The sequence below is a fragment of the Balaenoptera physalus genome (assembly GCF_965194825.1).
Source record: "Balaenoptera physalus genome assembly, chromosome: 19".
In the NCBI taxonomy this organism is placed as follows: Eukaryota; Metazoa; Chordata; class Mammalia; order Artiodactyla; family Balaenopteridae; genus Balaenoptera; species Balaenoptera physalus.
The window spans coordinates 54266390-54281295 of NC_138900.1; the positions used below are offsets into that span (position 1 = coordinate 54266390).

At 39.5% G+C, this 14906-nt stretch overlaps 1 protein-coding gene and 1 long non-coding RNA gene across 3 annotated transcripts in view; one reads left to right on the forward strand and one right to left on the reverse strand.

Moving 5' to 3' along the window:
- The window catches only part of LOC309649354, a 460714-nt gene that overhangs the window by 256818 nt on the left and 188990 nt on the right, over positions 1 to 14906 (reverse strand). The gene's annotated exons all lie outside the window — the stretch shown is intronic.
- The window catches only part of HYDIN (HYDIN axonemal central pair apparatus protein), a 443025-nt gene that overhangs the window by 157495 nt on the left and 270624 nt on the right, over positions 1 to 14906 (forward strand). For both annotated transcript variants that reach the window (XM_082438963.1, XM_082438964.1), the window contains exon 11: positions 10936 to 11035. In XM_082438963.1, the coding sequence (XP_082295089.1) occupies positions 10936 to 11035 (100 nt within the window). The remainder of the gene's footprint in view (positions 1 to 10935; positions 11036 to 14906) is intronic.

Consider the following 14906-nt stretch of genomic DNA (forward strand, 5'->3'; position numbering starts at 1 on the left):
AATACTAGTAATTGGTCTGTTCAGATTATCTATTTTTTCCTGATTCAGTCTTGGAGGATTGTATGTTTCTGGGAATTTATCCATTTCTTCTAGGTTGTCCAATTTGTTGGCATATGACCATTCATAATATTCTCTTATGATTGTTTGTGTTTCTGTGATATCAGTCGTAATTTCTCCTCTTTCATTTCTTATTTTGTTTATTTGGGTTCTGTCTCTTTTTCTCTTAATGAACCTGGCTAAAGCCTTATCAGTTTTATTTATCTTGGTTTCACTGATCTTTTCTATTGGGTTTTTTTCTTTTTTTGGTCTCTATTTTATTTACTTCCTCTCTTATATTTATTATTTCCTTCCTTCTGCTGATTTTGGGCTTCGTTGTTTTTCTAATTCCTTTAGATAGTAGTTTATGTTGTTTACTTGAAATTTTTCTTGTTTCTTGAGGTAGGACTGTATCGCTGTAAATGTCCCTTTTAGAACTGCTTTTGCTGTGTTCCATAGATTTTGGAAAGTTGTGTTTTTATTGTCATTCATTTTGGTGTATTTTTGCTTTCCTTTTTTGATTTCTTCATTGACCCATTGATTTTTAGTAGCATGTTGTTTAGTCTCCATGTGTTTGTGTTTTACCCATTTTTCTTCCTGTGATTGATTTCTAGTTTCATACTGTTGCAGTTGGGCAAGATGATATAATTTCTATCTCTTAAATTTGTTGAGACTTGTTTTGTGGCCTAGCATGTGATTTATTCTGGAGAATGTTCCATGTGCACTTGAAAAGGATGTGTATTCTGCTGTTTTTGAGTGGAATGTCCTGTAGGTATCTGTTAAGTCCAGCTGGTCTCATGTGTCATTTAAGGTCACGGTTTCTTTATTGATTTTCTGTGTGGATGATTTGTTCATTGATATAAGTGGGGTGTTAAAGTCCCCTACTATTATCATATTATTGTAAATTCTTCCCTTTATGTCTGTTAATATTTGCTTTATATATTTATGTGCTTCTTTCACAGACCAAACTCCTGACCACTCTGCCCCACTGCCTCAAAATGAAAATAACCAGCATCTTCTGTGTTTACTATCTGCTAGGCACTGTACATTACCTTAAACTTAGCAAGCATAGAGTGCTGTGAGGGTAAAGACAGCAATAGGAGTTGAGAAAACCCACAGCTAGTTAGAGCTGCCATTCAAACCTGTTGGAGAGAAGACATGGGCACAAGGACACATTAGAATAAAAAGTCACTTGTGAGAAGTGCCATTGACCTATACATACCAGTTTTCCTATGTCTGTACTTCCAAATTATTACAGTATATAACATAGAAAAGGGAGTCCATGGCTAAATAAGTTTGAGAAACACTGGGTTCAATATTGCTTGAAAGGTTTATTTGCTGTTAGACTTATAAAAGTTTTTCATATGATAATGAGCATTATAAATCTCTTAAGAGGGAGCCTTCCCCTTGGAGATATCCTTTGGAACTAATATTTAGTGGGACTTGTTGTGTGAATCACAGGTAAAGACAGACAGTCAGGACGCTAGTTCAGAGGCTGAGGTGATTATCATAGGCTAAGAAGTTAGAGAAGGCTTTTTGAGAGCAGAGCCTTGAATTGGGTCTTGCAGGATGGAACTTTTGGAAAACAAAATTGAGGGTGTGCATGGCATGGTTCATTCAAGGCTCCATTAGTGGATCAGTTTGCTTGAAGTAAAGGGTTCATGTGGGAAAACAAGGTTGGAGTTGTGGGTTGAGGCTGAATCTTCTCTCATGTCAGAAGACTATCCAGGGCTCAACTGAGCAAAGGGATCTTCAGATATAATGAGTTAGCCCAGAAAGAGGTTAAATCAAGGTGAGCATACAGTCTTGGAAGGACAGGACATGCACCTATAAAAGTAGGTCATGCCCAAAGATGCTGAAAAGATCAGGAAGGCATGACAAGTCCAAGCAAGTAAGTTGCTGAGTGAGGCAGAGGCAGAGGCAGGGAGGAGCAATCAGTCATGGCAATCTTAGACATGGCTGGTGAGGTCCAGAGTGTAGGCAGTCCAAGATTCTTCCTAGCTGGTATGGAGAATCCAGGCTGATGACTGCTGTCCTTTTCTCATAGCCTTCTGGGAGTGGGTGACTCTGGGATGGCAAACATTGGTGGTCAGAAGGAGGAGGGAGGCCTGCAGGTAAGGCTTGTATATTTCAAATTCAGAAGTAGGAAGACTGGGCTTATCTCAGATTTTCTTCTCCTCATGCACAAAACCCAAAGCTTCTCACTGCAGATATGTGTGTTAAAACGTGGCACTTAATATGATTCCTTTTGAATTCTAGATAGGAACTGAATTGGGCATTCTTATCACAAGGCATTTTTTCACTATTAGGAGGAAAAATATTTTGTAGAATAATGATACACAGAAATGATACCTTTTTAAATAAATGAGACTAATTTCATTTATATTATGTGAAAAAAAAACCCAGGAAGGGGATAATATTTGCTTAGTACATAAGTGATGTTTATGGCATCTGTAATAATTTTGTCTTTTCTGTACAGTGTTCAGGTTTTCTTCTCATGATAGTATTCATTAGCTGATTCTTGATCATTTTTGCAAAATGAAAAATGAAGGCATGAATTTTTCCTGGTGTCATCCTTAATGTTTTTCTGGTCAAAATAGCAGAACTCAGTGTCAGTTATACTGATATATTTATTGATGTTAAATTTCCTGTTTTCCTACTTAAAGATCCTGATAGTTTTATAGAAATACAGTTCTTGTGAGTGTAATATAATCTTACCTTGTAAATTACTTTGGAAGGTATTTGATGGGAAAATTCTGTAATTTCATTAGCTTCTTGAGTCAAATGTGAACTATGGGTATTTTCCACTATTGAGATTTTGGTTTTATGATACAGGTCAATTCTGTAGTATTTTTGGATGATAGAGTTGGGAAAGGGTTTATAGAAGAGATGAGATCTGAACTGAATGTTGGAGGAAGGGTAAGATTTAATTAAATAGAAAAGAAGAAGAAGGATGTTTCCAATTGGAGAAATTTTGAAAACAAAGAAAAGGGACACTTTTAATAATGGGTTCACAGCATATTAAACAACAATGAAATGATGGATTTTTCTGGAGCAGGTGGTCAAGGAGAATATAAGAAATGAGATTGAGAAGGAGAGTTGGCATATCTGGGCTGCCCTGGCAACCCGTTACGCTATAGCCGACTGTCTCCCACAGTATGTTTTCTGTAAATACTGGATCTGAGGGGTGGTAGTGTGTGTTCCTTGCAAAGGGGTAATTTGTGCTCAAATAAGTTTGGGAAATACTGGTTCAAGAGAAGGTGACTCTCAAAGGGAAAAGTGCAAACAGTACTTCCCCAGGACGAGAGACCCCCTTTCCCACACAGTATCCACCGGAGTCAGTGTTGTGTGGATCCTAGTTTGGTAACTGGTGCTGAGGGTGTCTGAGACTCACTATAAGGTTTGGATTAGGAACAGGATGTGTTCAGGGTGTTTTAGAAAGATTATCATAGCATCAGCTTGTGGATCAAATTGGAAGAGGATGGATAGAGGGTGGGATGGGTAATGCAGGTCAGGCAGGGGAAATTCACTAGTGCAGGGAGGGTCAGGGAAACTGAACATCTCTGCAGGCAAGTGGAGGGTAATGTGTGAGGGTGACACTGACCTGGAACAGCCTGTTGATGGTCGGAAAGCAAAGGAAATGGCAGATGTGAGAGATGCTCGAAAGAAAGACACTAAAGTGCTTTTTGACTGACTGGCCATTGATGGTGAGACGTGGTGAGGAATCATATGTCTTCTCAGATCTGAACTAGAGTGACCGGGAGAATTATGATGTCTTTGATAGGAATTAGCAAGTTAGGAGTCCTGGGTTTAACTCCTAGCTTTGCCAATGGCAAATGTGACCTTAAACAAGCAATTTGATCTCCTTTGGCATCAGTTGCCTTTTACACAAAATAAGGATATTTGGGCATGTTGATCCTTTTTAGCTAGTAGGTTATGATTCTCCAGTTTGAGAACAGACTCTGAGATTGTTAACATCAAGGAGTGCCTTATCCTTATCTGTATCCCAGGCCTAGCACAGTACCAATTAATGGGTGGATGAAAGAAGGAAGGAACGAACGAGCAAATGGAAATCAATTAATGATGATGAGTTTGGTTCTGAACATGTTGAATTTGAGATGACACTAGATGTCCAAATAATTTTGGAATTGCAGTACTTGTGGGATGGGAATCAGGACTGGAGGTGAGTATCCTTTAGAGGTCTTCATGGAAGGTGTGAAAAGCGGATGGAAGTTCTAAGAGCAGAGCAAAGAAGGTAACTTGCAGTGGACCCAGGACAGCCCCCAGGTGCTCATCTTTAGAGGCCCTGCAAAGAGAGGATAGGCTGTGAATTCACAGAGAAGGATGGCCAAGAGGAGAACCAGACAGCTGAGAGCTCGCCAGCCTATCCTACATGTCTTTCTACCCTATTATGCCTTGTTCATCACCATTTTCTACTGAAGGATCTTCTGAATCTTGCTCACATGGAAGATCAGTTATGCCAAATGGCCACTATTTAATTTCTGACAGTTGAGCTATGCATCAGCGATTAGTTTTTTTTATTAGGATGTGATTCCTTTTAATTAGCTTCTTGATACGAGCTGAGTTCATAGTAGAAACAGAGATGATTAAAACCAAGCAGTGCCACCTACTGATCTAACAGTCAATCTCCAATTGACGGCCTGTTCAAAAAATAAAAATAAAATTGAAGGTTGATGCAGGGGTTTAGAGACTACCTTGCTTTCTGATGGGCCCTTCAGCCTCTGTGTCCACCAGGAAGGATATTGTCTTCAACTGAGGTAAACTTAAAAAGTAAACAAAAGACAAAAAAATCCCATGTTACCTTAGGGTCTGAAAGGAAGTAAGAAATGAATGCTTATATTCTCAGACCTATGTCTATATATCCGGTTCTTTAAATGCATCAGCCAGGGGCTTCCCTGGTGGCGCAGTGGTTAAGAGTCTGCCTGCCAATGCAGGGAACACGGGTTCGAGCCCTGGTCTGGGAAGATCCCACATGCTGCGGAGCAACTAAGCCCGTGAGCCACAACTACTGAGCCTGCGCGTCTGGAGCCTGTGCTCCGCAACGGGAGAGGCCGCGACAGTGAGAGGCCCGCGCACCACGATGAAGAGTGGCCCCCACTCGCCGCAACTGGAGAAAGCCCTTGCACAGAAACGAAGACTCAACACAGCCAAAAATAAATAAATAAATAAATTTAAATGCGTCAGCCAAAACAAAGTTTAGTTTAGCCCTTATTGTGTTCTCTGTGTATTGAGTGTTGTATGGGAACACTGTTCCTATTTTAGAGGCTCTTTCAATTTACAGTAAGTAGATTCAAGATTAAGAGATCAATCACTGTCCTTAAATTGTCAAAAAGTGGTGATGGGTTTGAATTTAAATCACATTTTATTTATGTGATCATGTGAGAAATAGTTTGACTCAATGCTGTAAGAATGTCTGATCCAAAACTCTAGAACTGCAAGTTCTTACTCTGTTCTACCACCACTTGGCCACTGGTTAATTCCACTGTCTGAGCTCACTTTCTGCCCATCATACTCACTGCCTACCATTGCCATGGGGTCTGTTGGAAGAACCTTGAGGAGTTATGCTGGGGCATCTTTGGTGCTGATGTGGTCACAGAGTGCAGAAGTGGGAGTTTTTCTTTTGAGAGACCCCAGACATGTTCATTGAAGATGAAGGGAGTGGGCAAAGACCCAGGGAGAAGGCATTCCTGGGCAGATACAAGAAAATGGGCCGGAAGGAATTTTTTTTACTTGGTAGTTTATTGATATTCTAATAGTAACCATAATTGTTGTTCTAGTCATTAAAGCATGTGCTGTATTACTACTATTTTTATCAAATTCCTCATGTCTATTCTTTTGATAATGTCTTGAAATATTAATGTAATTAACCTAAAATTTCCCATTTATTCCTGACCTAGGGAAGGTAGTAAGTTCTATAGAATACTGATCATTTCTCAAGCCACTTGCATCCATATAGTTTTCTTCCCCCTTTGGAAAAGAATTGTGAAATTTAGTCTATTAGGCATGTTTTGTGCCTTCCAGAAAAACAAGTGGAATTGACTACCTTCAGAAATACAATATTCTATTTTACTAGATGGACTTTGGCTGTACAGAATTTTGACAGTCTCATTCTGTTATTTCCTCTGCTTAGGTCTCTTGGGTACCCTGAGTGAGAGAGAGTCAGAGATAAAAAACACAATTGCGAGAATTGAGAGGCAGAAGAATATTACAGGGCAAAAAGAGAGAATTAAGCTTTTGGTTTCCATGGGCATCTAGGAGTCCTCTGAGAAATCACAGCACAGGTGTGCTAGCCTTGTTTCTGAACTCTGGTACTGCTGGCTCAGGTCACACTTTTAAGATGCAGCAATTTTCTGAATGTTGAACACTTGATATTTTCTCAGAAATAAGGGTCTGAGAATTTAAAGATCTTTGCCCAAACTGGCCCTAAATGATTGGCCGGCTGACATCAGTGAGCAGGGAAGACATTTCTGCTCCTTCATCCAGAATCCCTAGGGAAGCTTCAGCTTCATGTAACTAAGCCTTAAAAAGGGAGAGAAACTTGATAATTTCTTAATTACCATGTAAGTAACAGTAAACCATGCTTTGTCGTCACCTAAGCCTGTGGAAAACATGTGGTTCAGCAATTCAGACTTTGAAAGCACAGCTCAAATTTAGTTTATTTTTCCCAGATTGGCATAGCATGTGAGCTCAGCAGAACCAGGTTGGGTGGGAGCCCAGATGGCTACCAAAGAGGAAAGATGTAGCTTTTTTACTGCAACCCCCTTCCACTTCTTGTATCATTAGTCATGAGTCACATTGCAAACATGTGGGTGCTGACTCCTTGGAAAAGGGCACCGGAAAGGAGAAAGGAGGACAGGGATCTGCTGAGAGCAAACTGTCCTTCACAAGTCACGGCTCTTTTGTCGGTGGGGTTTTCCCATTCTTCACCCTCCCTTTATTATTGTTCATCCTCTCAGATCTTTGTGCTCTGATTAGAGAACCAGTGGAGGTGGAAGGAGGCCTAGGGAAGTCTTAGAAACAGCAAGGTTCCTTATGGCTCATTAAATAAATTAAGACCCTATACCTATAATATATATATAGAATATAATATATTATACACATATAATTTTTAAGGAGATCATTTTAATAAGACACCTTTCTCATGATCGTATTAATGACCTATCATGAACCAGTGGTGACATGTTCATAGACAGCTTTCAGAAAGTCTCAGAACTGTCCCTGTCGAGTCACTTGGTTGTTCTTGTTCCAGAAACTCCATTTCCAGAAATATTTAATATTGGGGCAAAAACTGCAAACATGGAAATTAACTTTAGACCTGAAAATTCAAAGTTGATTCCTTCTAGCAGGTCACTTGATTAGTAAGTGAAAGGCAGTCATGGGTCTGAGGGAAAAACAAAACATTAAGACCAAGAAGGAAGATAATTACAGTAAAACTGAAGGCCAGTTGGACAATTATTTTCAACAAACAAGATAATGGTCATTTACAGATTATATTCTCCATACTCATCTCTCATTTGGAGCAGGAAAATGGGCAGTGATGGGAAAGGAGTCATATATGGAAGGAAAGCAGAACAGCAGGGTTTCTGTACGATGAGGCTGGTTTCACAGGACTGGGAGGAAAGGATATTGATGTCAGAGCCAGTAGGGAACATTCTGAATGTTTTGGCTTTCAGAAAGAAACTTTAGAACTGAGCAATAAAGAAAGAAAAATTCTTTTCAGAGACATAAATGACATGGAAGTTAACTTCAGAAGTGTGGGAAAAGTAATATGAAATGTATCAAAGATATATAAGTAGCAGTGGGGTCATGTTAGGCTGATTGCCTGTTACTGGAGTTTGCTGTCTCTGATTTGGTAGAAAATGCTTTTGCTGTAAAGAAATTGAAGTTCTTTAACTTTTATTTTAATCCCAACTGAAAAATAAAAGTGTCCTTCTGCATGTTCCTAACTCCTTCAAATGACCTAATATTGAAAACATCCCTCTGTGGGAGGAAACTGAATGACCACACTTCTGTTTTTATAGATACACTCAGCCCTCTTAATGCACATTACTTGATACAAGCCCAGGAGAGGTTTTAGCATAGGATTTGTCCTTGAATTATCTCCGGGGGCTCAGTAAAAGCCATAAATTACTAGCAGACGTCTTAGGCACAACAAAACCGCTGCAGCCCAGGATAAGAAAACACGGCACCCACAGTCCCATTCTCCCAGTCTGAAGAACCCCGGGGACTCAGATTCCTTTGTGCTGGTCTTGCCTCACCAAGCGGAAGGGCTTCTCAGCCTCCAGGGGGCTCCATATCAGACAGTCCACTCCTGGATCACATCCAAATGTCGCTGCTCCCTCCTCTTAGAGGTTCTGGTTGCTTCTCTGTAGCATGTCTGTCCCACCGTTTTCCAACCCACCAGTCTGATAATCAGACTTCTTTGATGATGGGATGTGCAAGAGTGCTTCTGGGATAGAACTTAAGTTTGTTGCCTTCTTGTATGCACATGGACCCTGGATTTTCTTGTGTTTGAAAGTGGTCTGGCCCAGCTCAAACCGTAAGGCCCTTGAATTTGCACACATGTACCGAGCTTATCTGATTCCCAGCATATCCTTTTTGGGGCGTTTCTTACCACTCTGGTGAGACTTTTCTAGCAGACGTTTTCTAGGGATCCAAGATGGCCCCAGTGGTCAGTTTGGATAGGAACAGGTTAGCTGTGTCCATTCTACACTTCTAAACAAAGCATAGCCTAAACCCAGCAGGGGAATACATTTGTCTCATGGTTTAGGAGTAAGGCCAGGTCTTTAGACATTCTGAGATGGACTACCCACTGATACACCAGTGAATGGATGAGCCACTGTTTCTGCCTGGCCTCTCTGCTCATTCTGGCCATGAGTGTTCCTAGCACTCCATATCACTAAAAACCCCCACAAATCAAAATGGGCCAGGTAGTCGCTGTTTATCAGAATAAAACAGATACCCGTTTCAAGGTTTGGAAAAGCGCCACGGTGAAATGCTCAAATAAGCAAAAGTGCTTAGGACTTCCCTATGCCCTGCATGATCTCAAAAGTCCATGTCAGCTCTAAAATTGTGTGACTTTTGTGGTCCCAGTTGAGGAGAAAATGGCAGAAGTAGACTGCAAAGATGAATAGACATTTGCCAATAATTACACAGTGTGCAAACTGAGTGATGCGAATGATTCAATAAATACGTTGAACACTTACTATGAGCCACTTCTGGTTTAGGTGCTGGAGATAGAACAGCACCCCCCCTCATGGAGCCTTCATTCTAGTGGGCTGATGTGGAAGTGAGAGCTCCTGGGACCCACATGACACCCACAGCCCTCACTGCTACTTCTTTTTTTTTTTTTTTTTTTAATATTTATTTATTTATTTGGCTGCGTCAGGTCTTAGTTGCGGCACACAGGATCTTTGTTGCCATGTGCGGGATCTTTGTTGCAGCATGTGGGATCTAGTTTCCTGACCAGGGATTGAACCCAGGCCCCCTTCATTGGGAGTGCAGAGTCTTAACCACTGAGCCACAAGGGAAGTCCCCCTCACTGCTGCTTCTTGGAGGCTCTGTGCCCTTCATGCCCTTCATGCTTCTGAAGCAGGGCGACATTGCCTGAGAAGCATACTCGCCAGGCTGTTACCTTCGTAAGCAAACCCAAATTGGCTCTAGTTTTCTGTTTGCCCCATCTTGTTTGACGTCTGCATTTTAAACCACTTTGCTCTCTGCTTGATTCTTTACTCCAGCACTATATGTTCAGTTCCAGCGAAACTGGAAATAGAACGTGCATGTGGGACTGTCTGAAACTGGATCCTAATTATTTATCAAGTTGCCTTTCCTTAGTTTTCTATTTAGTTGGTAGGACCATTTATACATTTTTGGATGTGCTTATCACTGATGTTCTTGGCCTTATTTACAAAAACCATAGAAAAAAAACACATTTTCCCCCTAATTTTTCTGATACTTTCATCTTAGTCTTTCCAAGTGACATAAGAATAACATCAGTCATAGCAAACAGTTATTTGCTGAGCTCTTACTGTGTACTGAATGTGGGTCAGAAAGCATTTGACCTGCGTGATCCCTCGTCAGACCTTAGGAAACCCTTTGAGGCAGGTGCTATAGCATATCCTTTTACAGCCCTGAGAAGTTACATGGTTAGTACAAAAATATTTTTCAAAGGATATCTCAAGGGGATTCTGATATGTGGTAGGTTGCATTACAATTTCAAAACTTGGTTTTCTTATTGTGACTTTTGAGTAGTTTGAGTTAAAACGAGAAATAATATCACACTGGATCAGAACCAGAGTTTGATCTGGCCATTGTTCTGCCTCGGGCCACTGCCGTTTACACAGAATAAGAGTATTTCCTTATGCTGTCACTCAAAAGTTAGGAATGGTTTCTCCATCAAGTGAGTTAGATACTTCTTTCCCTCTGGCCTTTCTGGACCTTGTATAGATAAGGCGCAGCATTTATCACATATATTTCAAGATATTTGTGTACATTTTTATCATCCCTCTGAGGTGTGAGCTCCATGCAATCTTAGACCATACCTTTCTTCATCTCTGAAGCCCAATGCTGGACACACAGTGGCATACAATGAATGTTAATTGAATCCACAAATTTTAAAAATGCCCTAAACACCCTAGTTTCCTTTAGTAACTAATTATATATTCATGAACTCACTGAAATGATCTTTGAAGCTTGTTTCCAACTTGTACCACCTCTTAACAAGTAGTAGAAATTTCCTATCTGTTGGGTAAAATTGTGCTTTCTTTTATTTGTTGTCAAAATATTTCCTTCAAATTTCCTGGAGCTACAGCAACAGCATTTAAAAGCAGTGCCTTCCCTTCATCATATTGTTTTTTAATGATTCTTTCATGTTTTTAGGAAGGTGATGTCTGGCCCAATTCATCAGCTGAAATCACTGTGTACTTTAACCCTCGGGAAGCCAAACTCTACCAGCAGACTGTTTACTGTGACATTTCAGGTAAAGACTTCTTCCTTGTGGTAAACTCAGGTTACCGAGTGCCTAGAGCATAAAGTGATAAAGCGTGTGTGTGTGTGTGTGTGTGTGTGTGTGTGTGTGTGAGTGTGAGAGAGAGAGAGAGAGAGAATGTTCTGGCTATGTGCAGTGTATGATATCAGTAGGGGAATGATGGAGTCAAGCTAGGCATGTCACACTTCTTTCTAGTACAGATCAAACTTTGAAGTACATTACAATTGTGGTGTGATGGGTGGGGATGGGAAACCATGGGTCTGGGTTACCCTTTGATTTTTAGAGCAGTAAGAATATTACTTGACACAGATTCTCACAGTGTTATATCACAACGTTATATTTTGTTCTTTTTATAGTATTTGGCTACTTAATTTTTTCCTTTTTAAGTTTTTATCATAGTAATGCATGCCAAGTGAGATGGGAAGGCAGTCTGGCAGTGGCCAGAGCCACAGGGAGGGTGTACTAGGAGGGTGGCAACCTGATGGCTTCAGGAGGTTGGATACATATAGAGGAGTTAAGCAAAAAAGTAAATATTTTGAGGATAACAAGAGCCAGTATTTTTCACTCTCGGAAGGAGTAGATACAAATGTGGGAAGGAGGAAGCCTAAGATGAGCCCTTTGGTATTGGAATGGAATTGGAGTTATCACTATGAACTCAGGGTTGCTGATATGCATGGGTATAGAAATAAATATAAATGTAAATATATGTATATGTGTATGTACATACATATGCTTAATTCCTAGCTATGTTCACTGAGATGTCATGGAAGCTTTGAGACCCTAATAGCAATGAGCACAGCTAGCACCCAAAGCTCGGTTTCTAAATCCCACCCTCCACTCAAAAGGAACCTTGAAGAATTGATTGATTCTAGAACTGAGGCAGAGAAAAAGCAAGATGAGCCTGGAACATCCTTTTGTGCTGGAAAATAAGGAAATGCTTAAAGAAAGACAGATATGTCAGAATGACACAGAAGCCAGCAAAGAGACTCTCCCTGACCAAATTTGGAACAAGCCGAGAATCAAAATAAATAATGTCACTAATAGATTATAACCAATTGAATAAACAGGAATCTATGAATCTACTCAATAAAATTTGCCACTTGGCAATCATAGTAATAACCAATCCTGGTGAAAATCACCAATGGCTTAAAAACTAATAGGTGAAAGCGAGGTGTGGAACAGGCTTTAACATAGTCTCAAAATATCCTCCCTCAAAATACTTATTAATCATAAAGAGGAGAAAATTAACTTTACACTAAAGAGACCTGGTAGATGTCATCTTAGTTAATACCAGCAAATAGAGCAAATCAATGTCGTGTATCACCCGCTAGGATGCAAAGAAAACACAGCATGTCTTCAATATTAGGACCAAAATACCTAACTTGGGTCTAATAACAAGGAAGCATCAGACTAACCCAAACTGAAGGACAAAATGAGATGACCGGCTTGTAATCTTCAAAAAATATCAAAAAATTTAAGAAGAAAAGACTGAAGAACTGCTCCAGATTGAAGGAGACCTGGGAGACATGACATCTGGGTGCAACATGTGAGCATGGATTGGATCATTTGCTACAAAGGGGATTATTGGGCAAAGGATGTATAGAAGTTCTTTGCACTACTCTGGAGACTTTTCTGTATTTTAAAAATGTTTCAGAATTTTTTAAAAAGCTGATGCCAATAAATAAGTAAAACATGCATATAGTAATATTATGAAGCTAAATAACAGTCTATTTCTCCAGTACTGCTTCCAAGAAGTACTTTTAGATGTTTCTTGTGGTGGTAATTTCCCTTGCTGATTCTATGCTTATGTGGCTATTTGTTGATTTATCAATTTTATATACTATTTTTGAGTCCTCAATATGAAAGATGAAGATTTAGTTCACCTCTGTCTCCTCTACCTCTTCCTGGGCTTATTGGTTTATAATTTACATGCAATGAAATTCACCCTTTTTTGGTGTACAGTTCTGTGAACTTTGGCAAACCTAAACAGTGATGTAACCACCACCAAAAGCAAGTATAGAATATCTCCATCACCCCATAAAATTTCCTCATGCCCCTTTACAGGCAATTCTATCCCCCACCTTAGCCCCTGGCAACCCAGTTATTTTTATTATATTTATTTTATTTTATGAGTTTTATTTATAGCCTTAAATAACTTTCGTTTATATACTTAAAACTATATTTTTGGGTCCATCAGCTTTACAGTATCTCTGGATGTATAAAGATACTGGAAACCCTAACCTGCCCACTGCAGTTCAACCCCATTTCTCACTCTTCTGTGAGTTATTCTACTTTGTGTTGTCATGGTTGATAACCACATTCAAGTCTTCTATTTTGTCTACATAAATTTTATACACTGAAGGGTCAAACTGTATTCTGAGATTACATTTTATATTCTGTTGGTTGAGTGTTCTGACCCTTAGTCACTCAAAGAATGTCCTTAAGGTCTGTATCTTGTAGATTCTCTTTCTTTACTGTCCACCACTTTTTCATAACTATACCTTGTCTTAGCTTACTTCATAATTGACTTGACTCTTTTGTACAGCTTTTGGTATTTTTTCCCCCTGTGGTTTCTAATTCCTCATTTCTTTATTCCTATCTAATTTCAGAATTCATGCTCTTCTTCTCCTTGAAGACATTTCCTCTGAGCCCACCAGCTTTTTATTCTAATTTAGATCAGTTACCTCCTGCACAGTTTTTATCCAGGAATTTTTCTTTAATTTCCATATGTGTTCCATTATATCTTTTGACTCTTACTTTGCTCAAGTAACTTCCTCAGAAAAAGGATATCTAGGTGGGAAACTTTGATCCTTGCATGCAAGAAAATGTCTTATTCTGCCTCCATACCAACTTGAGAGTTTAGCTGACTGTAGAATTCTAGGTTCAAAATAATTTCTCCTCAGAACTTCGAAGCCATAGTGCCAACTTTATTGTAAAAATCCAGAAGTTTGAAGGCCACACAATTCTCCTTCCTTTATTGGTGGCCTGGTATTTCTCTCTCATATTTTCTAGGGTTTTTGTTTTTGTTTTTTTCCTTTTTTTGTACTTGGGGTCTGAAATGTCATGAAGCTGTGTCCAAGAGTGAGTTTTTCTAGTTCGTTTTCTTCAGCTTTCTATGGGCCATTTGAGTCTGGTTACTCACGTGTCACTTCCAGCTCTGGGAAATTTTTTTTTTTACATACTTTCCTCCTTTTTTTTTTTTCTTTTCATTTTATTCTTCCGGAAATCTTAACATTCCAAAGTTAGACCTACAGGATTGATTATCTGTTGTCAAACAACAAGATTTTAATCCTCAAACATGAATAATAAATAATATTAAATGCCATTTAAAGCTATTTAATAAGGATGCCCAGAGAAATACTGACATTTATTAGTCAGAAAAATCCAGGGTAGCAGGTGTGCATTCATAGGGTTACTTCCAATGTCTTCTGGTCTGTGGTTATCTGTTTGTATATAAGAATAAGAAAATGGGTTTAATTTTCAGGGTAGCTAGTGCTACTTACTTCTGCTGTTTAATGTGTAGGTCTCCCAGGAATATGACCGTGGTGATTTTAAACTTGGAGGGAGAGTAATAAGAGTACACAGTCATTAGTATCCCCAAGTGCAAAAATTCCACTATTCTGTAATATCTTGTTTTCATGCCATATCTATGGACTGTTTTCAGTCCATATCTATGCAGTTACTTTTCTCTTTGTGTAAAGGGGTCAAGCAGTCTACAGGGGGCTGCCTAACCCAAGACTCTGCCACCCTCCACCCACCCCAGGTGTGTATCCCTTCCTGATGATATTTCCTGCACCTTCCTGGGATGTAACCATCACCTTGACTTTTATGATAGTCATTTTCTTGTTTTCATATATAATTT